This window comes from Spea bombifrons, chromosome 6 (assembly GCF_027358695.1).
Source record: "Spea bombifrons isolate aSpeBom1 chromosome 6, aSpeBom1.2.pri, whole genome shotgun sequence".
In the NCBI taxonomy this organism is placed as follows: Eukaryota; Metazoa; Chordata; class Amphibia; order Anura; family Pelobatidae; genus Spea; species Spea bombifrons.
Window position 1 is genome coordinate 22,288,886 of NC_071092.1, and position 24,227 is coordinate 22,313,112.

General features: G+C 39.6%; 1 protein-coding gene across 2 annotated transcripts; it reads right to left on the reverse strand.

The window, feature by feature from the left end:
* Positions 1-1,469: 1,469 nt before the first annotated feature.
* On the reverse strand, positions 1,470-18,994 carry SREBF2 (sterol regulatory element binding transcription factor 2). 2 transcript variants are annotated; one of them, XM_053469050.1, is made up of 19 exons: positions 18,781-18,994; positions 14,465-14,821; positions 12,971-13,182; positions 12,426-12,572; positions 10,537-10,758; positions 9,801-9,915; positions 8,908-9,089; positions 8,553-8,745; positions 6,668-6,852; positions 6,209-6,470; positions 5,711-5,880; positions 5,325-5,493; positions 4,961-5,072; positions 4,736-4,848; positions 4,511-4,640; positions 4,097-4,262; positions 3,440-3,619; positions 3,268-3,364; positions 1,470-2,248 (listed from the first exon to the last, which is right to left on the reverse strand). In XM_053469050.1, exons 1-19 carry the CDS (start codon positions 18,860-18,862, stop codon positions 2,028-2,030), a joined length of 3,315 nt encoding a protein of 1,104 aa, XP_053325025.1. In that variant the 5' UTR covers positions 18,863-18,994; the 3' UTR covers positions 1,470-2,027. The 2 variants fall into 2 exon arrangements, with proteins under 2 accessions (XP_053325025.1, XP_053325024.1); XM_053469049.1 differs by lacking the exon at positions 1,470-2,248 and having other exon boundaries at positions 3,152-3,364; positions 12,977-13,182.
* Between the last annotated feature and the right edge of the window lie 5,233 nt (positions 18,995-24,227).

Sequence of the window (24,227 nt, forward strand, 5' to 3'; positions counted from 1 at the left end):
ATTTCTTTCTGGAGATGGGATCTCCGCCACATTAAAATAAAACTCAAAACTGGGGGTTGGTCCTTTTTTCTGATGTCAAGCAAACCTTTGATTTTGTTTAGGTTTAATCGTTGCAATTGAGAAAATGTAATGTTTTAAATGTTATGTATGGCTTTTATTTCAGCTTGTTCTTGATTTTCCTTTTGTTACAATGAAATATTACCAACACAAAACCTTGAGCAAATAAACAGGTTACGTTAACCAGTAAAACTGTATTAACATTTTTACATCAGAATTTCTTACAATTGAAAACATTTTCAATAAAGAAAAAAAATAGCAAAATTCTTTATTTTCTATGACTACTTTTGACTATTGTCAACAATTAAAAACACATATACATAATTATAAAATATATATATTATATATACATATGCACACCAAAACATTGAAAATATATGCACTTTGAAGGTTTCATTCTTAATAAATAAAACTGACAATTATATTTCCAGCCAAGAACGCAAGATTAGAAAGAAAGCAATATGGGACAAATATATTAGTAAAAATATTAGCTGCTGCTAGGCAATTCATTACCTATAGCACTTAATATACAGCAACAGTAAGCTACAGTCACCAATTATATATACATATAAAAGTGTAAAAAGACTTATGTCATTTATTTTTGTACATATTCCGCTGCATACTGTTGCGTGTTCATATTATGGGAAACTATGCAAATCTTACCTTACCTCATTAAATTATTAAACTAGGCTCCTCTTAAAAGATAAACTTGCCTGGATCTGAGGATGAAAGCACCAACAGATCTCTTTAAAGCTTTCATCAGTAGAGTTGGAGAAATTGCAGTGCTGTCTTGCCAGAGACTTTTGGCAGTTCTCAATAAATCTGCTGGTAAGACAAAACACTGAAGATATTCTCCTTTGGGAAGTGCCAAGATAGAGCTTCATATTACAAGGTTAATGAAGAGAGACGGAATTATTAACCTTGCTGTTACTGATCGGCCAAATATAAATGCCCTTAGAGTGTGGCGCAAACTAATAATCAGCAAATGGGCTAGTAAAATGAGATTTTCATGTTTTATGAGTACAGAAGTCTGTATGATTCAGCAGGATTATAAAAAAGGTAAAGCTGTTGAAATTCCTGAATATTGCTAATTACCAAGTGAAATTTAACCAGGTTTGGTCATATGTTGCTGCAATAATGACTTTGGAGGTGCTAGAATGAAACTGCAACTGAAGTGATCTACATTAGATATGAACATAAAATGCCCTTAACCAAGAATAAACTATATTAATTCTTATATATTAACACATTTAGAAGCCTCCAATTCATGACGTAAAAGGATATATTAATGTATTTTTACACAACTTGATGGTACGATTAGCTATTATAGTGGCAAACTGCTCAATGCATAATAACAGAAGCATTATGTTTCCAATGAAACACCCAACATGCATTTTTGATTTTGCAGTGGGTTTTTTCTTATTTTTGGTCCAGGGTAATAGATACCCTGATGATTGGTCATCACATCAGCCCATTAGAAGTTTAAATCAGGGCTCACCCCATAGAGCACATATTTATATTAATATAAAAGCTTTACAGCTTTTGCAATGGGAATGCGTAGAGCTCAAGCTATGTGTTCTTCACCGCCTCTGTAATGTTTGTAATAACCCACAATCCTGCGGTAAATGTTGTGAACCAAATTAATCTATACTGCTCACTTAGAGCATACTAGATGCAAACATGTTTTGCTCTGAACCCTTTTGCTTTCTGAGATGATTCAAACCTGTAACATGTATATTTAAGAACAAACTTTAGTTTCTATGACCATGAAGCATTCAGGATGTATAGTTTGGTTCTATACAAGACATAGTATGAAGTGGTAGACGAAAGGAGTTTCTCAACTACTCATTTCATTTCATTAGGGGCATCCAAAGCACTACTTACTACTGCAATATAGAAAAGGGGGTTAATAAAAAGGTGGTATTTAAACATCTTGGTATGTTTGATATCTACTACACAAAACGTCCATTTCAGGAGGCTGCCATTGCTGTGCCTCCACTTAGCTTAACCATCATCTGCTGACAGTCATGGTAAGAGCGACGATCCCCAACTTTCTCAAGAGTCCGTGCGGCTTCAGCAAGCATAACCACCCTCTGTCCTGGTGAGGATAAGAAAGATAAGGGAAGGTGGCGACAGGCCAGAAGAATGGCTGTGGCTCTTTCCCTCTGTCCAGGTAAGGAGTCAATTTCACCTGTTAACAAAGAGGAGAGCATTAATGTCTTTATTTATTTGTTTTAACTGCGATAAAGTTAAAACACCCATAAATCTTAATTACATTTTGTTAAAGGTGTCCTGTAAACACATCCGGGAGGGCCAACGTAACAAGCACAAATATCAGTTTTTTGCTCAGATTCTTATTCTCTCAGCCCATTTGGTTTCACATGGGAGGAAACAGTCTTAATGAGTTGGGTCTTAAAGCCCAACAGCAAACTCTTGCCTGATATTTTAAAATGGCATACTTTGTTAGGTATCTTGTAAAATAACCTTGGGTTATTTACATTCCCGGTGTTATTACAGATGTACAGATGGCCAAGCGTCCCCCATCCATCGGCTAAAATAACCGATTCTCATAGTTCGCTTAACCCCCTCCTGTCATGCTTCCTATCATTCTGGAGGGCACACAGACAGCACACGGGCATCTTCAAGTTATGATTCTACTATGGAAACAACCATATTTGTGTGTGACCCCAGTGAGATTTTATGGCACCCAAGACAGGATACCTGGCATCCTTTGAAGACATAGTGGGGGCCAAGTAATATTTGGCCCTATCCCCAATATTTATGCATTAGATAGGTGTTCTTACTTTGTTTTGTGTACTTATTGGTCATTATTCTAGCAGTAACGTAGGAAAATCAATGTGTATGCTTTTAAGCTTTTTAGGTTGTGCTCTTCCCCATCTGTGCATATTTGCAGGTTCTGGCTAAATCTTAGGGTTGTGCAGCCCCTCCTGCCACACACAACTCATTGAGTTAAAAGTGCAATGATTCAGCTCCTTGGTAAGCAATATAAACTTAAAAAATTAGATGGAATCCCAAATATTTTATGTCTGTGTGTTTTTTTAATCTTATTCATGGGGAAGGTGCTGAATTCTTGCTTTGTATATAATCCTTTGAAGATAACCTGCAAGATACTTTAACCTTTACTCTGAATATAGGCATTTTACATAGCACTTACTTCCCCAAAACAAATGTTAATAAGTTGGCACCAACCTCCCTTGCGCTTCTGCAGGCTATGTTGAAGCAGCTGGTGGGTGCGAGTTGGACTTGCTCCAGCCATTAGACGTACTGTGGCTTCATGCAGGAACAGCTGTTCAAGAAATATAAACATTATTCAACAATAAGTAAATAGCTACATCATAGATCACTTTCAAAACAAACATACCTTGGAGTGGGCAAGCTTGAAGGAGAGAGCCAGCCTGCGCAAGCTGCTGAGATCTCGCTGAAATCCTGTCAGGACAGAGGTGGACACATGGGTGGCTTCTCCTGATGCTGAGCAGGACTGTCTCTGCCACAGTGAGGTACGCACAGAGAGCAACAGGTCACACACCAAGAGCTGCATTACCTGGGTGTATTTGAGAAATGTTAGACAAAAAAAAGTGTTTGCTTTTTATTGGTCACAACATTTTGACAAATTTAACAATAGATCCAATTTCATCAGTCTAGGATCCTATTTCCTGTTCACATAATGATTTCCCACTGCCCAAGTAAGTAACCGATATGCAGTACTTTAATTGGAATATTTTATGTGAAGACAATTGGAGCCACCATACTGCACTGAAGAAACATTGCACAGAGCATGGTGACATGCAATGCAACAACAATGCACCATGGTGACAGCAAAACTTTGATCTCCCTTTTTTCTTATCTGGACGCCAGTTCTGTGATGTTAAAGTACTACTGCATAAAGCGGACACTCTCTCTTCTATACAAGTAATGTAGAAAACAATGTGTGGTCATTAGTGTATGTGAATGAATGTGTATACACAGGAAAAGAACATATTCCAAGAACTGTAGGCCTGCCACAGCATTGTGTAATCACCTTGTTAAGGTCACTGTTGCCAGTGGTGCTCATGTTCAGGCTATTCCACAAGAAAGCGCTTGCTTTCTCACAATGACAGTAGGAGTTCTGAAGACCATCAGATTTTCCTACCACCGACGTTTGCATGGCTCTGCATACATGAATCACTGCCTTTACCAGAGGATTACTAAAATTCAAAATAAAAATAATTTATTAACATATGGCAATGTCAAGTGTACTTGTTTATTGCAATAGATAAAAGAACAGAGGAATAATAATTCTACAGATTTCCTATTACATTAAACGATTACATGGTATTTTCCCTCAAGAGCCTTTTGCTTCAATAATGAAAGATTAAAAATGTTCTACTACAACAAATCTGTATTTCATTCACTCTGCTAGTAAACCAAGTCACTGCAACTGAGGAGAACATACTGTGAGTCAAGAAGCTTGGGAATCCTTTCCACATCTGCATAGTTAGATTTCACCGCAGCATCATCACCTTGCAACCAGCCAATTGCCATAGAAGATACAGAGAACCACCATCTGCAGATTGGATCCGTGCCTACAAAATATGAATAAAAATATTTATTTTTTTTAAAAGTGAAGAGGACCTAACTTAAGACTTATGCAGCAGTTCCGTAGAGAACAGCACATTACCAGCAGATGAAAACATGGTAGAAGATGCCCCAAGTGGCAGGGAGGTGATGCTGCCCACAGAGTCTGCAAACATGCAGAGAAGCTTCAGATACTCTTGAGCCATGGAAAACTCACTGTAGAAAATATGATGATGAACAAGAAAAAAAAGTTAGTTATAAAGCCCTAATATTATAAAACTAAGATTGTCTCAGCATCTCTCTCATGTAAATAGAGTTAAGCAGATACCTTTTTTCCTCATCACTTAATCCTTTATTAGTTTCTGGTTTTGCCAAGGAGTACAGCGCTTTCTCCAACAAGAATTCACAAAATGATCTGTGGATCTGAGCTATGGGATCAGCTGCAGAGAAAAGAAATAAAAATGTCTGACTTCGCATGTTCTTTACAATGCATTTTGTTAAACCAACCACTCCCAAAAATTGTACTATACCAAAGTCCTAGAAACCAATTTAAACGGTCTATAAATTTACTTACATAATCGTAGGTATGTACGATGTATACATTTAGGAGAGTTACAGGACTATAGAGGAAGTGATGGTCTGAGCTAGAGAGAATAAAAATAGTCATGCAAACGAGACATACTACAAGTTACCTGGGTTTCTTGCAGAGGTGTAAAGAGACTCCTTCGAGACACACTTCATCGTCCAGTTACAGTTGATGAAGAAGCTCTTTCCAAGTGGGTGTGAAAGCCAACGTAAGCAATCTGGGAGAGGTGGTCTCTCAGAAGAGCCAGTTCTCTGTGCACAGCCGAGGAAGTAAGCCTGTGTAAATAAGAAAGGGAAAGTTTCAAAGATGTCAAGTTGTGGGGAGGTGAGAAGGGAAAGAACGTTCACCAGATAATGTTAGACAAGGTTAAGTTTCGTAACAAGGCACCTCAATTACACAGACATTTAAAAATAAAATAAAGTTTACGGGTGGCTTTAAAATGATGAATTTAGTTATAACAGCTCTTTAAGTTGCTCATAAAAAATGACTTACAGACAGGAAAGACCATCTTCCTGGGAAGCTTGCTTTCATCTGCACAGCTGTAGTTAGGTGTATTTCAGCCATCAAACTTACTGGTATCTTGTCACCAGCGCACTCAGCCAAATTTACAGCGCACAGAGCAAGGTTTAGTCCTGAGTAGCTCCAATTGGAGGGTAGCTTCCCTACAACAGCAAGAGGGAAAAGTTAATATAAAAGGAAATGGAATCTCATCTTTTCATTGCTAAAAAAAAAAAAATCTAAAACAGAGACAGCTGAACTGTATCTAGGTATAATGCCCACAATGAGTGTCTCATCCAGACTGTTTAAAACAGCTCCTCAGTATACATCCACTCATTCTTAGCAGTTCATAAGCTGAAAGAAAATCAGCTGCCTGTCTGTGGTCATTATCCCAGCTCTGTTTCATAACTCAAAGCAAATGCACACATTTTAGTGTTCTTCATATATTTTAATCCTCCTTTGTACAAACACGTTTCCAGCAACAAGCTTTACCTGTCAGATACAGTTGATGCAATTTGTGGTACACAAGAGCAGCATCCCGTGCGCTGGTCATAGCCTCATCCTGAAACTCGGCTTTCTTGTAATAACCAGGGGTGCGTTTCAGCAGCCAACGTACAAGGCTCATCTTCTGCAGACTGCAGCGGATTATGTTCCAAGAAAGACTGCAGGCAAGGTCAAAACGGGAAGCAGGCAGTGACCGTCCTAACACACACAGGCAGGTCTGCAGGTTAACTGCTGCTGCACCAAAATCCCCCTGGAAGAAAAAAAAAAAAAAAAAAAAGAAAAAAAAAACACTCAATTAAGAATATCAGAGTAAAAATAATAAACCAGTTTTACATAAATATTGTGAAAGGTTAAAGTAAAAAAAAAAATTTTAATGCCTGTAAAAACACAGAGGTTGCAAATTTAAGATTTGCTTACATAATAAAATAGTGTAAACCACTAACATACCCGCGTAAGATCCAGATCAGCCTGTTTTCTGTGTCGCCAGAACTTCATTGAAGAGCGTGAATGTGTTCGTGTAACTGGTTCTCCATGGATTAACAACTTCATAAAGACACTGAGAACAATCACACCGTTTGCAAGCCAAAGTATTAAAGTGGGGATAAGCCAGTCAAGCCAACTGCCAGAAAGACCTGCAAATCATATGGGGAAAATGCAAATTTGGTAAGTTAACAGCTAATGAGCCAAGTATATATAACTTTACAGCTTATTAAGTGATTAATCGTGTGTAGAAGAAGAAAAAAACAAACAAAAAAAAAACTACGAGCATATTACGTTGTAGTACAAGGTAAAGTAACTCCTTAACTATGACACATGGAAGTAATATGGGATAGAATTGTGTTCAGTGCTCAAAAAAACCATAATAATCAAAAGGAAAAATGATCTTAAGTCTGAGCCTGTCATCATGCAACTTGTGATGAGTCCTAAAGTGGAGGCAAGATGAAAATGTGAATAAGTGTAAATATAAAATGATGGTCTGTTGTACAGGGCCAATGCTGTAGAGAAAGCTACACTGTATTGGAAGACTGGAAATGTCTAAAAGCAACTGCAGGAACTACTATAACACAAGCTTAAGTTTGTTTTGTCTATTAAGCATAAATTATTTCTTTTATTTAGTACACATTGGTATCCTCTGTTAACCCCTTCAATCCCCTATAGACTTACCGGGACATCCAAAAAACGCCTATTAAGAAACCCCTTTGGACGTCCCGGTACGTCCAGCCTTTCTTGCAGCGTCAGGGACACATCCCTGCCGTCGCACGGGAGACCAGGCTGTCGTTTCACAGCCTGGACTTCCCACTGACAGAAGCCGGAAAGCTGTTACATTTCAAACTGCCCGATCGCGAGATCGGGCATTCCCTTCCGGGTTGCGTCACTGCTGACGTAACCCAGAAGGTCATCGGAGGACAGGATATCCCCTGCAGGGGATATCCTGTCCTCCGATGAGGCACAGATGCTGCGATCTCTGTGCAGGTCTGTGAGGACCTGCATAGAGATCACAGTGTGATCGGTGCAGGGGGATCGCGGGGAGGGGAGTGAGAAGCCATGTCTCTCACTCCCCCTCCCATCCTGAAACAGAAAAAAAATTCATTTAAAAAAAATAGTAAAAAAAATCATTAAAATAATAATATAAATAATACAAAAATGTCACTGTGACATCATTGGCATGTTCAGGAGGTCCCTAAGAGGACCTCTAACCATTTTTGTGTAAAAAAAAATATATAAAAAATATTTAAAAAAAATAAAATATAAAAAAAAAATTAAAAAACCTTACATCCCATTGCCCTAGCATAACATCTAGCCAGTATAACCCTCCTGCCCCCGTTAACAACCCCCAAACCCGTTAAGCCATAGGCATAAAAATTATACAAAAAGTGTACACCTTATATATATATGCTCCCTGGTGCTGGGAAAGTAGGGAAAATCTATATAAATTAGGTATTTCTGAAATCAGGACACCTGAATTGATGAACATGGAGGGGATTTTCCATCACTTTACCTAATTTTGTGAGGATTCAGAGGGAAAATGTAAAAAAAAAAATCATTTTTTTTCTAATTTTCTCTAGTTTTTACTAAATTTCTCATTCTAAATTTTCAGCTAATCATTCAACTATGGTATCAAAAGAAAGCCCTATCTCTCCTTGAAAAAACGATATATAGTTTACATGGGTACACTATTCACAGGAAAAGAGAATAATCTCTGAACCGACATAGCGCACAAATGGAAAAATTGCTCTGGGCTTTGAGGTACCAAAAACCCCTGGGATTGAAGGGGTTAAACAAATTGACATTTGCTTTGAAACCGGCAGATGAAAGGTTTGTTGCACATTACCAGACATATCGATGCCCAACATGCTCCTTCCTGTGCCATGCTGCATGGTGATATCAGGCTTCTGGCCATCTTCAGAAGGTAAGAGGGAAGTTAAGGGGTTAAAAGACAAACAGAGGAATGTCATGGCGCAGAGAAGCATCCGAGACCTGTCCAACATGCCCAGTGCTGATGGAGAGTCTGGCTCATCTTTAACCTTTAAAAAACAAACAAAAAAAAAACATGGACAACTTAAAAATAGCATAATGTAAACGGTTTTATCAAAGAGCAATATGAGAGGACAAATACAATGTAACTGAGTTTATAAGAATAACAAACAAAAGACATTCCCTATAAAATAACACAAGAAAGGACATACTTTCTCATCATCCAGCAGTGGGCTCCCTGGCTCAGAATCAACAGAATATGGGGAGAATACAGCAGGCGATCCAGAATCTGATGGTGGTGGGGACATCATCAAAATGTTTTGGTTGAAGTCATCCATCTTCATTTCTATACTTGTGTCCACCAGGCTACTTAAATCAATTCCCTTTAGGTATTCTGTGTAAGAACATAAAGCCATTATTGTGACAAACATTTATATAGACAGACAAAACCAACAAAATAAAATAATGTATAACTCACAGAAGAGTCAATTTAGTCAGAATAGATCTGCAATAAGTGAATTGTGTATGCAGTTTTCAAATTACATAATCCATTTTTTTATAGAAATTCCTTATATTTGAAATATGGAAATATAGCATAAAGTTTATGTATTTTGGTTTTAAATCAAGTTTTTAAAGGAGCTTTAACCTCTAAATAAACTGTAATCTATTAAGAATGGACCATTAGCATAGACAAATCACACAGTGGCATAACTACAGGGGTCGCAACTGCGACAGGGTCGTTGCCTCTAGGGGGCACAGGGCGACCTCTGCCACCACTTGTTCCTGTCTCCTTGTAAACATGACCCCGATGTCTTCTAGTACTCATCAAAATAGTTTAGAAAGGGCCGCAAGTGGTAGTAGGGGGTTGTCCTGTGCACCCTAGAGGGGAGACGGCATGGGAAGACCGGAAGATATTGGGGTCACGCTACACCTACTCAAGAGGTGAGACGTACGCGGATGCAGGCATGCATCTACGCAAAGCACGTGAGCATGAATGTGCATGCAAATGGCATGAGAGGGTGCTCCCTTACATGCAAAATAATGTAAATAAAATCCTGTACAATGACACAAGCTAATGCAAGACACACCAGTTTTGCCAACTCACTATTTTTCTGGTTAGCCAACTTCAGGGCCATGTTTTCTTGGCGCAGTTTTTGGTTTACTTGTTGCAGGTATTTTATATAATCGATTGCTTTCTTCAGGACTCCTGATTTGTGCATCTGACAATCACACACAATATAGCAATTACAATAAGATAAACTACGTCTTTTCAAATATCTAGCAACCACTACTCTGTGATAGAATTTATATATCCAAAGTAACGTAAAAAGGTTGTGATGCATTTTTTTTTTTATAAGGGTTTAATTTTGTTTTGTTTTTTTTATGGCGGATATATGCTTACAATACATGAAACTGTTACAGCCCCTTTCTCTTTAAAATATCATCACTATAAATTAGAGTTACCCAGGAAAAAAATTAAAGTTTCTTCTTAAACCAAGAAGCTTGTTAAAAGGTGGTTTTCCACCTTTTCAAGCTAGGGTTAGGGACTAAACTTCTCATAGCTTCCCCACATGGCTTTAAGCATAAAACAAATGCCCATAAGACTATTATTTTTGCTACTATATGCATCCATTGTACACATGAGCACTAAAGACTGAAAACTCTCTAGCATTGTCATTATCTAAAACTAAGTAAATCAGGCTGGATTCTTGGCAGCTTCATAATTTTAGTATATGAATTTGTTCAGCTCAACCACTTTTGTTCCTAACTTGAAACAGGACTAAACTGTTAGGTGGTAAGCTAATAGAGGGATCAGTAGGATTTATAACAGTTGCACCCACCTTAGCATCAGTGCCCATGACCAGGTCTTTTAGCTCAATAATTTTATCATTAATGGATGATCGGTATCTCTTCTCAATGATGTTATGTGTAGTCCGTCTCTCCCCTTCTTTTGGAACTTCTGGTTGTTTCAAATTACCTGGCACTTGCTTGAATTGCATCTTATCCTGACCCATCATGACTGGCATGGTCGTCAAAATAGTTCCACCACCACCCATCAGGGTCTAAAATGAAGAAACGTTGAATTTTTAAAAAGGTGTCTTAGACATTTATAATTTTGTGAACAAACTGATTATTCGGTTTTGTGCCAAATCACAATATACAGTTCACGAATTCAACTTCACAAATTTTCTGTGACTCCCTACTGCTACCATGTAAGTATCTGGCTGTTAAAAAAAAATTTTTTGTACCCTTCGTGACCAAGGCTGTTTTAACACTTTGTGGTCCTCATGTTTAGCTGTAATTTTCTTCTCTCTCATTAAGTGTATCCACACAAGTTATATATTGGGTTTTTTAAAATAAGAACGGCTTCCTTCAGATACCTTTTTTTTTTTTTATTAAATCTAAATTTCCTATAAAAAAATAAAATGGTGAAACACTGGAAAAAAGTACAGTGATACCACCCATGCATGGGTTTGTCGGGTTGTTTGTGAATTATAATGCCACATTTGGGACATGCGCTTTTTTTTCTTCATTTTGACATTTGGTCAGTCAGCGCCTATGCCCTATTTGAGACATCTTAGAAGCTGGCCAATTCAATTTACCCCATCAAACCAAATATTGTTTTTTTTGTTTTATAAAATGATAGCGTTTTTCATGTCCGTATTTTTGGAGAGATACAGCAATGATTTTAGCACTGTATGGTTCACCTGATGGTGACATCACTGCATAATTTGTAAATTTTACTACATTTATATTTAACTATTTTTATTTTGTTTAATATTTTACTAATCACATTGTGATTAGAAAGCTGGTCTCCACTAAATTGCATGGTTGATTGCAGTACCTGTATTCAACCTGCAGGCCACACTGGGCCCCTGCTGCCGATATCGGTGTTGCCGATTGCCTTGACATCGACGCATTACAGCAACAATATTTAAGCGAAGATTGCTTTCTAAGCTTGTTAAATCCCATGAAGTGCCAGGCACCTCGTTGGTCATTAACCTGGCACGTCATTGGTTGTTTAGGTGTTAAAGGTGACATAAGCAAAATAAAAGTAAATGTCTATCTCTGTGCCTACTCTGATCCTCTCTCAATGCCACATTACCCTATACATCCCAAAAATTACTATCTCATTCTGAAGGTTGCTTATGGGGTGGGAGGTCACATCATTGACTCTCCATACACAATGCAGATAAATAAATTTAGGCTAGCAGAATATATATGGTTAACCAAACAAACACTACTTATGCAATATAAATGCTATAGAATCATCACTGGAAGTTAAAGAATACACAGCACCTTGACCTATATACATGGTGATAAGGATTCAAGGTAAGTTGATAAATCATTAATGGCTTTTATAGCAAATGTTTCCTAAGCAGCGCTAATCAGATCTTTACCCCCATTCATGTAGATAATGATAATGCAGATCTAAGAAATGCCTCAAAAGTCATGGCCAACTTTGATGAGGTGGGGGGGGGCACAACAGTTTGGTGACATTGGTTTATGTTTTAACTCTTTCAGGAAAATCCAAGCAGGGCTTCATTGAGATACCCCTTTATCCAGTGGGTGGGCGCATCCAGGTTTCTTTGGGGTCGGGTTCAGCAATGTAGAGGGTAGCTTTCCACCTATTCACTGTGCTAGTCAATTTGCCAGCCCATATGAAAAGTTACACATACACATATATATTAGCTGCATGCAAGCCTCACACCACAATTCTTATACTCACAGGTACTTGCAGGGTTGTAGTCTGTAATGGAGCAGCAATTGTTGTTATTCCTGGGTTCTGGACAGCAGTCATGACAGGACTACCATCTGCCTTTAATGCAGTCAGTACCAAGGATTCTGTTTTTATAATTTGTGGCTGCACCAACACCTGGTGAAAACATAAGCACATGAGGATGCCGTAACTTAAGAGTCTATTTTTTTCTAACACACGTTGTCCCGCGAGTACTGTAGGGCTGTGAGTAATGCTGCTACCACTAAAACCAAGGTTCTCATAAAACTGTTTTTTTGATCAATTAAAGCGAAGGAGATTAATAGTACGCATAATCTGTTTAGCACTACTCCAACGGCCTGTGGTATACAAAAGAACAGTCAAGTATTCTACTAGTTGACATGCATGGTGGTTTAAACACCGATAGATAGATGGAATATGTATGTGTGTATGTATGTATGTATATGTATATATATATTCCAAGTAGAGAGATTAAAACAAGTACAGCAAATAATCAGATTGAATTATAATCTGTAGCATGTAAAACATATAATTACAGGAACCTGTTGAACTTGTGGAGTCACAGTCTGAACTGTAGCAGGGGTCAGCGTCTGGATTGCACTCTGTGCAGTTGGCGTCAACGTTTGGATGGTACCATTAGCAGACTGGGTAAGCACCCTCTGGGCTTGTACTGCCTGCACTTGCTGCTGAATAGTGACTGGTTGCATCTGCTGTGTTGTCATCAGACTCTGAACTTGTGGCTGCAGCACTAAAAATTCAAACAATAGGATTTAAAGCTATACCTCATCTACCTGGCATACAAAATAAAAGTTACACAAAAGATTTTAAAATGTAAGAGGAGCTGTGGCCTTTATGAAAATCAAGAATCTTTTGATTTTCTTATCTTCTGTCATCATAAAATATATTACTCTATAGTAAGACAGACTTGAGTAACTACGGGCATACAGTGTGAGCCAGCATGTGGGAGTTGCTTGGTTCTGGGCGGACTCTTCTTGTATCTCTAGGCTTTGCCAAAGAATAAGCGAGAGGAGGGGGCAGCAGCCACTGACCATATCTTGGAAGGTGGCACATGTACTAACGTGTATGCATGCACATAAAAAGCAATTCCTTTATAACAAGGATTCAGAGAAACACTGATAGTGCCTGCATTGCGTGATGGCAGTCTACACTGCTTTTCGGGATAGGTGGCCAAATTGAAATGCCATAAATTAGATTTAGGAAAAAATATAAAACAAACAAACAAAAAAACAAAAAGACTTCATTTGTTAAATATGTTCATATTGGAAACTGAAATGCACAATAAAATACTACGGGGGAAGTCAATGAGAAAATGGAAAGGCTCGACAGATCCGATTTTCTTTTTCCTGGCGCTTCGCTGTGCAGAACTACGCAGGGGTGCCTCCTCTGGGGGACAGTTGGGGAGATCATTGATAACAGCCCAAAATAAAGAGTGCCACGTCTGTTCAGATTGGAAGATCGGGGAGAGGATGTCACCGGACGGAGCGCCATATTGCTTTCACATTAGGGCAAAATGACGGTTTATGTTCGAGGAGATGTGGACAGTGATAGAAGAAAAAAAATGGAAGATAGAGGAAGAAGATGAGGAATTGATCATCAGAGAAGGTGAGAATGAGTATGAGATGAGAGTAAATGTGGGCACAGGACAACATATTTTGCACCCAAAATAAAGTGCCCCTGAGTTTTGTAGATTCAAAGCAAATTTACCAAGCTCCGAATATATATATATATATATATATATATATATATATATATATATATCCCCAACAATTTAAGCAGAGCTTTTTATAGTATATACATTTGTATGCATAGGACATATATACATTAGGTAAAGAGGGCTCTATTCACAAGCTTACAATCTAGAGGGCATGGAGTGTAGAAATACATAAAGGTAGAAAGATAAAAATATTTCACTACATGAGAAATATAATTATCTGTTTGTAGTAATGGCTGTCATTTGTAAACTACATTCGCATAAAGAATCAAACGAAAAATACAAGTCACTCTCTTACCCTGGAAGCTTGTGGTACCAGCATTTTGGTAGATAAGAGGCTGCTGTATAAATCGAGTCTGGGGGGCTGAGCTGAATGTGGGTGTTAGCATCAACGTCTGCTGTAGTTGTGGCTGAGGGGGAGACTGAAGCAAGGGTCGAAGAGGTGGAGCGGTCCGCTGTGGTGTTGACTGGGTGGGTGACTTGACCGTTACAGGCGGCGGCGGCTGAGATGCTGTGACCTGGTAGGATTGTTGATGTACTGTATTATAAGCCTTGGATGCATCACCTCCAGTGCTTCCCTGGTAGGTCTGACATAGTTGTTCCTCAAAGAGATCAGGGAACTCTCCAACTTGGTTACTAACAAACTGAAGCATTTCTAGAACAAGAAAAATTAAGCAAGACTGGTTTAAAATATGGAAGACATACTTTGGGGGGGGAGTACCCGTAACCATGCAAAGACACTCTCCTGTCACCCAATACACTGCCAGCAGCCTTTTTGTATGTATGTATATATATATATATTTTAATTTATTTCAATAAACGTGGTAAAATCAGGCGAGTAGGCCATTAAAAAACAACCTGATACAAAAAAATGCTAATAGCGACTTTGCTTTAAATTCAGAAATACTATTAATAATGAAATAACACTAATTTATGACAAGAATAAACATGGGAATTCACTGATTGTAGATTACAAAGCACAAAAGATGAAAGGGTCAACATTGCTAAGGTTTATTGACTTGTATCATTTTACACGGAGAGATACTACAAGTGACATCAGCACAGAGCAAATATACGCTTCAATCTTTTCAGGTTCATTGAAACGTTTTGCAAAATTATCTATTCAGCCTGGACACCCATTACTATCCATTGTTTATGAAAGGCCACATAATGCAACAATCCAAATTAAATATACGGTGTATATATATATATATATATATATATATATATATATATATATATATATATACATACATACATACACATACACACACACACGGTATATACATACACACACAGGAGTCTTGCTTCATTGTAACACAAAATTACATAACAGAGGTTTAGTAGGAAAAACACATTGGTTGACAATTTAGTAACCTACAGCACTAGCTGCTTAGCGTAATGAAACGAGTAATTTTCCCATTTCAATATTTTATCTTGCAGGAATCTGTCTAATAAAGTGATTGAATGTTCATGTCGCTAAGAATTTTGTGCATTAGCGGTAGTCAGGGCAGCACTGGAAAAATGATTATACAATGTGGTCAATGTTCACTGTACGAAAAAGAAAGCACCATTTATCCAGCACCAAAAAAAGGCTTGGGAGGGCAAGTGGTCTTGTGTATGTGCACTTAAGAATATAGATTCCCCTAAAATTAGGATCACAAAATAGTTGGAAGCAGTCCATCCGTGGAAAAACGAATGCTCCTCTAGATGATTTATTGTGAAGGAATCAAACTACCCAGAGGGTGTAAAAAAGAAAAAAAATATTAGTTAAGTTCACAGCGTTGCATACAAAGTTTAGGATTTTACAGAAATTATGGGTGTTGCAATGAGTAAACCATATACTAAAATATTACCGTTTAGCTATTCAATTTCTAAAGCGGTGTACAAAAATAAATAAATAATAAAAAAAAACGCACTAAAGTAGAAGCATTTAACCTAGGAAAGTGAAATTATTCCATTTCGTCTGCATCTTATGTGTGCCTTTTTTAGGTTATTTTAGCATATTTAACAGCAAGCTAACCAGGTACATGTATTTCTAATAATAATAATATATAAAAAAATATAAGCAAGTGTAAACATACAGCTTACAAATAAATGGACCTTTCTTCTTTTTCCCATTTAAGCAAACACGTTATTAGATATACACTTTTGGAGGCATATAAGCACTTACTTGTGCTTTCTAAAGCGCCTCTCTCTTACCTTATAACTAGCCCTATGGCATTGCTTTAAGTAAACATCTAGAGAGCATGAACACAAGAACTTGCAGCATGTTTTCAGTAAATATTTATCAAAATGTGGAGTCCATGACTGATCTTTGAACCAAAGTATGGCTTTAACCAAATCACCTTAAACGGTCAATTTCATTCCCTAGATTACCATGAAGATTCAACAGTTACAATGGATAGGAGTTCAGGAATCTCCGGATAGTAGAATCCCAGCATTTTTTATATAATTTATTCTTATTTTAATTGGACTTTATTTTATGGTTTCGCTACTTTCTAAATCACTTCTTTTTCCTTTTACACTTTCCCTACCAAGCATTGGCTTCCTTGATGTCATCTTATCAAAAAGAACGCCTTAACTTTCCAGGATATAGGAATCAACCCACAAACAATGAATTTGATAAAAGAGAAGCTGGACTATGGGTTACATTGTGTTTCTTGTACCATTTCTGAATATTTGCACACAAAATTGTGCAGATCGATCATTTCCCTGTTAATCTTCAACAAAACCATTACATAGCCACACAAGGTCAGTAATCCCTCAGTTCAAGGCTCTGCCTTTGTGGAATGGGATCATGGAAGTTCTTTTATCTCCTCCTACCTCGGGGCCGAGAATACACGTGCTTGTGTTGAAAATATTACCCTGTATATCATCAGCACTTTAAGTACACAATATTACACTTCAGTGGAGAGGAACCAAACTCACTGTCTAAACAGAGTATAACCCAAACATCTCATGAGTAAAGATGGAAGCACACCAACAGTCAACTTTCCTTTCACTCGACATCTCTAAGGCTAGAACGACAATTGTAAATAAGTTTCTTTTAAGTCGGCACCAGCAGTAAGTTATACAAAGGGACGTGTCCCTACTTTCTGGACGCAATGTAAGCAAAAGCTAGTAAGTCAGAGGTGCAGAAACAATGGAGCTGTACCAACACCCCCCCCCCCCCATTTGGCATTGTTTGGCTCATACGAAGAATCGGGTACCACCAGTGAACAAATAACCCTCTTATTATTCAAATTGTTGAAACATAGCTACATAGGTCTTTTTTCAACCTTATGTTCCAAGTCCATCAAGTTCAACCCTTATACCTAACATTCCTACTCTTGATCCAAAAGAACGCAAAAAATAACCCTTTAAGCTACTTCGAATTCTGCCATCAGGAGAAAAAAAAAAAAGGCAATCGGATTTCTCCTTGTGAAACATAAACTTCACCCAAGTTTTATCGACAAACACAGCATAACCGAGAGCCGCTTTAACCTATTTCTTTTTTAAACGAGAAATATCTATGAGCGTGGAGATGTGGAATTCCCATTTGTGTTGTTTGCAGATCATATATACCTTCTTGTTAAATAAGAACAGGCGGAGGAGAAGGGAGCGAGGCTTTGTCAACATAGAGCTGTTTGTCATAGATCATGGCTACAGAAAGATTACAATCCTCTCTTACCATTTTGCCTCAAACATGTAATTTCATATATACACAAATCTCACACTCAAATAACTTGATTTTATTTATATTGTAAAATTAATCTGACCACTTTAAATGAAATCGCCCCAATTTTTGCTTACTCCCTCTTTACATAAATGATGCAAAATATACACACACACACACACACACACACACATATACATATATATATATATATATATCAAGCAAATTCTTGTGGGGGCAAGATCCAGGCATCTTCCATATTCATAACAGCAACTAAATAAAACTACTACTGTAAAGAAACACAGGGCAAAAAATGGGTTGATGTATCTTTATTTTTATAACGAGGAAACGTATGATTCTGTGAGTCAGGAGCAGAAGGGATGGATACGGCACTTTACGAGGGCGGTGACCCCAGGCAGCCATTCTGCCCACATCAATATGCAAAAAGTTTACAGATCAAACCGATCCATCACGATGTAAAAACCGGTCATCGGTTTCTAAGCGATGCCCCGCTATTAGCACCGGCGAACACCCCGAAAGGATTATAACGCGCTAAAAATGCTTATTTAACTTTCCCTTATACTCGAGAACTACTCATGGCAATACTAAGAAATGTCACCCTCGACATTCGGTAAGGAAAGGGTTAATTAGTGTTCGCCTGACGATACACAGGACGAACATTTACTAATAATCATACTGTTGTTCGCTAAAGTAGGGCTTATCTGTGTATTCGAATTGCATCACGTTAAATCATTCATAGCGAATACGTCAGGCAACCTCCCTCGGAGTCTCTCCGGTGAGAGTTCCAGCTCCGCTGCCTGCTAGCACAACCACCCATTACAAAGTAATAGAGTAATATCTCCCATTCATTACAACAATCCGCATTATCCCGCTTAAAATCCGTCATAGCATTTATTTCATTTCGCTTCCTTTATACACCATATGACATCACTTACCATCAATGTCTCCAAGGGTGAGTTCGTCGCCCAGCTCAGTCAGCGTCTCCATGTTTTCCATAGCCAGATCTGTCGTATCCATAGAGCAAGTAACAACTTACTGGGCTCAAGCTCCCCAAGGGAGCGTGTGCCTTGTCCCGACTACTGTCACTCCCTTTACCTCACACTCCTGACAGCAACGAAAGAGACGCCATGTTCGCCCAAAACTCCACACCTTCCTACACTGACGTCAGAAACTTGCGTTCCACACCTGACCACACGGAAACAGCGAACGCTTCAAAGCCAGGCGAGAGTGAGGTTTGAAACGCAACGCCCCCACCCCACTCATGATGAAACACCTCCATGACGCCCCGGCATGCGGTAAGCCCCGCCCTTTTTACTGAACAAACGCGTGCTGGATGTTTTGTTGTCAATGAGACCAGGCGCCAGTAGCCAATGAAAGAGCTTGGCAAGCTGTGGTGTGATAGTACGTCACTGATCAGGGGATACATATTTGCATGTGAAAGGCAACCCACTGGTGTCTAACCAAGCCCACAGTGCATTGAATGGCAGCTGTGATCGCATCCTTAACCCCTTTAATGCCGGGTGCCAACCATAAATAATTAATTTTTTACTTTGTGTGCAACACATGTAATGGTACACGCCTCTGGGTATTTTTAACTGACGCCAACGAGGGTTTAAGAGAAGACATACGTGTGTATGTTATAGTAACAAAAATAAGTATAGGTAAGACGAAACTAAATTAAGTAAAACAGCCTTGACAAATATCCTATTTAGCGTTTTTGTGGTTTGAACAGGGTTCTGAACCAGGTCACATGTACTTTACTGCATTTCATCACATGTCCAAAAACTTTTTTGAGGGGCCCAAGTTGTTGAGGCTCAGCCGATGAGGAAAGTGGTTATACATGGTGTTGAGAGCTAAACAGTGTCTCTGTTTTTGCGTATGTTCCTGTGTTCGGGTGATAATATCAGCCATTTTTCTCTGGACACATGTACAGTACGTTTCATGTGGTTGTACGGTTTAATGCTTGTAGCCAATTATACCAAGATAATAAATAAACGACAACTGAAACATTTTTTGGATGAACAAAGGCCACGGCCTTTTATTTAGCTTATAACAAATTTATTTAACAATAACCAATCAAAAACAACTTTGTATCAATAACTTATGACTGAATATCAAATAACAAAAACTCTTGGCCCACACCACAGAGTTATCAAGTAATTTAATCAAGGCCAAGCGCCCCAAAAGCCGGTCAGCCTGTCACCGAATAAACCCCAACTGTTCACTCTCTTTACAGAGAGCAACTTCACCCAAATAAAAGCCATGATAGAAAATATAATCATTAATCATTCTCTTTTTTTTCTTTTTTTTTTAATTAACATATCATTCAATCTTAAATAAGGGAGGGCGGGCGACAATTCAGCGGCTCTTCCATGCTGCTTTCCGTGGCACTGCTGAAAACTGCTCCTCACCAGACTCAAAAGTCAGTGCAGTCAGTTAGCGCTAGCCTAGGGTAGTGAACGGACCCCTCAGGGACACCTTCTTTTATATCTAAAATTCCCACCCAAACTCTAGCGCGAGCTGTCCACAAGCGCAACTAGATGCAAAACCACGGGCAAACTAAGTGGCGCAAGCTGCTCAGGAGCTCATCTACCACAAAAAAGGCGGGCAAAACTAAGCGGCGTGAGCGCATTTCAGGACATTCCTAAGTGTCCTTTGCTTGACCCCTGGAACTTAACCCTTTCAGCCTCACTAGACTCCCCAACAACCACATGTAACCCTGTGCTATTCTCACAGGGTTTTTCTCACTTGTTGCTTACTGGCACATGTGCAGGGCCGGCCTTTGGGGTGTGCGACCTCTGCGACCGCACAGGGCGCCACACTCCAGGGGGCGCCGCGGGGTCCGACGCCACCGTAGCGTACCGCTGCCGCCAGCGAAACTAGCAGGGGGGGGGACACCCAGCACCCCTCCAGAGACGGACAGTAATGTCTGCCGCTGGAGGAGCAGGCTGGCAAGGGAGCGGTATAGGAGGTCTTTAACAGACCTCCGGCTCCCTTGAGTGATTTTAAGCCGGTTCAAGGATCTCCCTTGAACCCGGCTTAAAATCACTCAAGGGAGTCGGAGGTCTGTTAAAGACCTCCGATACCGCTCACTTGTGATCTGCGCGGCAACAGCTGCTGTGCGCCGGGGTTTGTTGTCAGATCCCGGCGCACAACACTGAAGCCGCGCCCACCGCTGTCCGTGCCCTCTGACCCGGAAGAAGACAGAAGAACTGAAGAAGAGGAGCGAAGAGAAGGAAAAGGAGCTGTAAGGAGAAAAGAGGAAAGGTAGGAAAGCATTCAGTGAGAGTGGATTGGTGTATGTGTGGATTGGTGTATGTGTGGATTAGTGTATGTGTGGATTGGTATATGTGTGGATTTGTATATGTGTGGATTGGTATGTGTGTGGATTGGTAAGTGTGGATTGGTATATATGTGTGGATTGGTATATATATGTGGATTAGTGTATATGTGTGGATTAGTGTATATGTGTGGATTGGTATATGTGTGGATTGGTATATGTGTGGATTGGTATGTATACGTGTGGATTGGTATACGTGTGGATTGGTATACATGTGGATTGGTATGTGTGTGGATTTGTATGTGTGTGGATTGGTATGTGTGTGGATTGGTATATATGTGTGGATTGGTATATGTGTGGATTGGTATATGTGTGGATTGGTATATATGTGTGGATTGGTATACGTGTGATTGGTATACGTGTGGATTGGTATACGTGTGGATTGGTATACGTGTGGATTTGTATGTGTGTGGATTGGTATATATGTGTGGATTGGTATATGTGTGGATTGGTATATGTGTGGATTGGTATACGTGTGGATTAGTATACGTGTGGATTGGTATACGTGTGGATTGGTATGTGTGTGTGGATTAGTGTATATGTGTGGATTGGTATACGTGTGGATGGTATACGTGTGGATTGGTATGCGTGTGGATTGGTATGCGCGTGGATTGGTATGCATGTGGATTGGTATACGTGTGGATTGGTATACGTGTGGATTGGTATATGTGTGGATTGGTAAATGTGTGAGAGTGATGGGTGTTATGCTGTACCATTTCCAATGTCTTTTTCATGATCTAATTATGCTCTAAAAGTACATCATAACTCCCATCACTCTATACTGTTCCATACAGTGGCAGAGCTGGGAGGCAGAGGCCTTGCACCCCTACCGCAGGACTCCTGAAAGGTAAGTGAACTTCACTTAAGAAGACCTCCGATACCGCTCACTTGTGATCTGCGCGGCAACAGCTGCTGTGCGCCGGGGTTTGTTGTCAGATCCCGGCGCACAACACTGAAGCCGCGCCCACCGCTGTCCGTGCCCTCTGACCCGGAAGAAGACAGAAGAACTGAAGAAGAGGAGCGAAGAGAAGGAAAAGGAGCTGTAAGGAGAAAAGAGGAAAGGTAGGAAAGCATTCAGTGAGAGTGGATTGGTGTATGTGTGGATTGGTGTATGTGTGGATTAGTGTATGTGTGGATTGGTATATGTGTGGATTTGTATATGTGTGGATTGGTATGTGTGTGGATTGGTAAGTGTGGATTGGTATATATGTGTGGATTGGTATATATATGTGGATTAGTGTATATGTGTGGATTAGTGTATATGTGTGGATTGGTATATGTGTGGATTGGTATATGTGTGGATTGGTATGTATACGTGTGGATTGGTATACGTGTGGATTGGTATACATGTGGATTGGTATGTGTGTGGATTTGTATGTGTGTGGATTGGTATGTGTGTGGATTGGTATATATGTGTGGATTGGTATATGTGTGGATTGGTATATGTGTGGATTGGTATATATGTGTGGATTGGTATACGTGTGATTGGTATACGTGTGGATTGGTATACGTGTGGATTGGTATACGTGTGGATTTGTATGTGTGTGGATTGGTATATATGTGTGGATTGGTATATGTGTGGATTGGTATATGTGTGGATTGGTATACGTGTGGATTAGTATACGTGTGGATTGGTATACGTGTGGATTGGTATGTGTGTGTGGATTAGTGTATATGTGTGGATTGGTATACGTGTGGATGGTATACGTGTGGATTGGTATGCGTGTGGATTGGTATGCGCGTGGATTGGTATGCATGTGGATTGGTATACGTGTGGATTGGTATACGTGTGGATTGGTATATGTGTGGATTGGTAAATGTGTGAGAGTGATGGGTGTTATGCTGTACCATTTCCAATGTCTTTTTCATGATCTAATTATGCTCTAAAAGTACATCATAACTCCCATCACTCTATACTGTTCCATACAGTGGCAGAGCTGGGAGGCAGAGGCCTTGCACCCCTACCGCAGGACTCCTGAAAGGTAAGTGAACTTCAAAGAGGGAAAGGGTAGATAGTTAGGAGGGGGTAGATAGGGAGAAGGGAGTGAGACAGGGAGAAGGGAGTGAGACAGGGGAAAGGGGGTAGATAGGGAGAAGGGAGTGAGAAGGGGTAGATAGGGCAGAAGAGAGTGAGAAGGGGTAGATAGGGCAATCATACTCCTATCATGCTAAGTCTGCGAGTACATCCTGGAATCTGGGTATGCCTGGGCATGATACGAATGTGATTGCTGTTAATCATATATATATATATATATATATATATAATATTGTTATTTAATTGTTTTGTCCTATTTTGGTGTGTTACCTACTTTAAATAAAAGTGTTAGATTTTTTTATGGTGTGGGGTGCGTCATATTCAGTTTTGGCCAGGTAAATGCACTTTCGGTTTCAGTCCAGAATTCGTTTCGGTGCATCCCTACTACTAAGCCAGACAATGAAGCGGTAGGCCTACACCACATCAATGTTTGGCGTAGTATATAGTGATTGGGGTTTTGTTACAAGTTTTGTTACAGGTTTTTATTCCTTTCTTTTTTTTGGATGGGGGGGCGCCAGAGGAGTAGTCCGCACAGGGCGCCAGAACACCTAAGGCCGGCTCTGCACGTGTGAAATGATCCCCTAATGTGTGCGAGATGTATAAACTCATAGGAGGGAATCAGTTACTCAGTTCTACTTTGCTACGGACACAGGGCATCACTTTACATTTGCTCAGCAGGCCAAATTGGAACACGTGTGTCGGGGTGTGTGGCAAGAGGCAGTATTGGCGGTATGGCCACCCAACCTTCTTTCCCGAATAGTCGCCTACCAGAACTTGCTGCCCCAACAGGGGGAGTTCTGTTCAGCAACAACCCCAAACTCCACTGATTTTTCAGCTCCTTGGGTCAGTCAGGGACAATCAGAGGATCTCCTTAACCAGCTCATGATCCCCACAGCCTGCAAAAGTAGGATAGCTACGCAGGACATGTGTGACAGATCATTTGTTTTAGAATATGGCCACCAGCTGGCTGCAACAGTCCACACAGCAAAAGTATAAGAGCATAACCA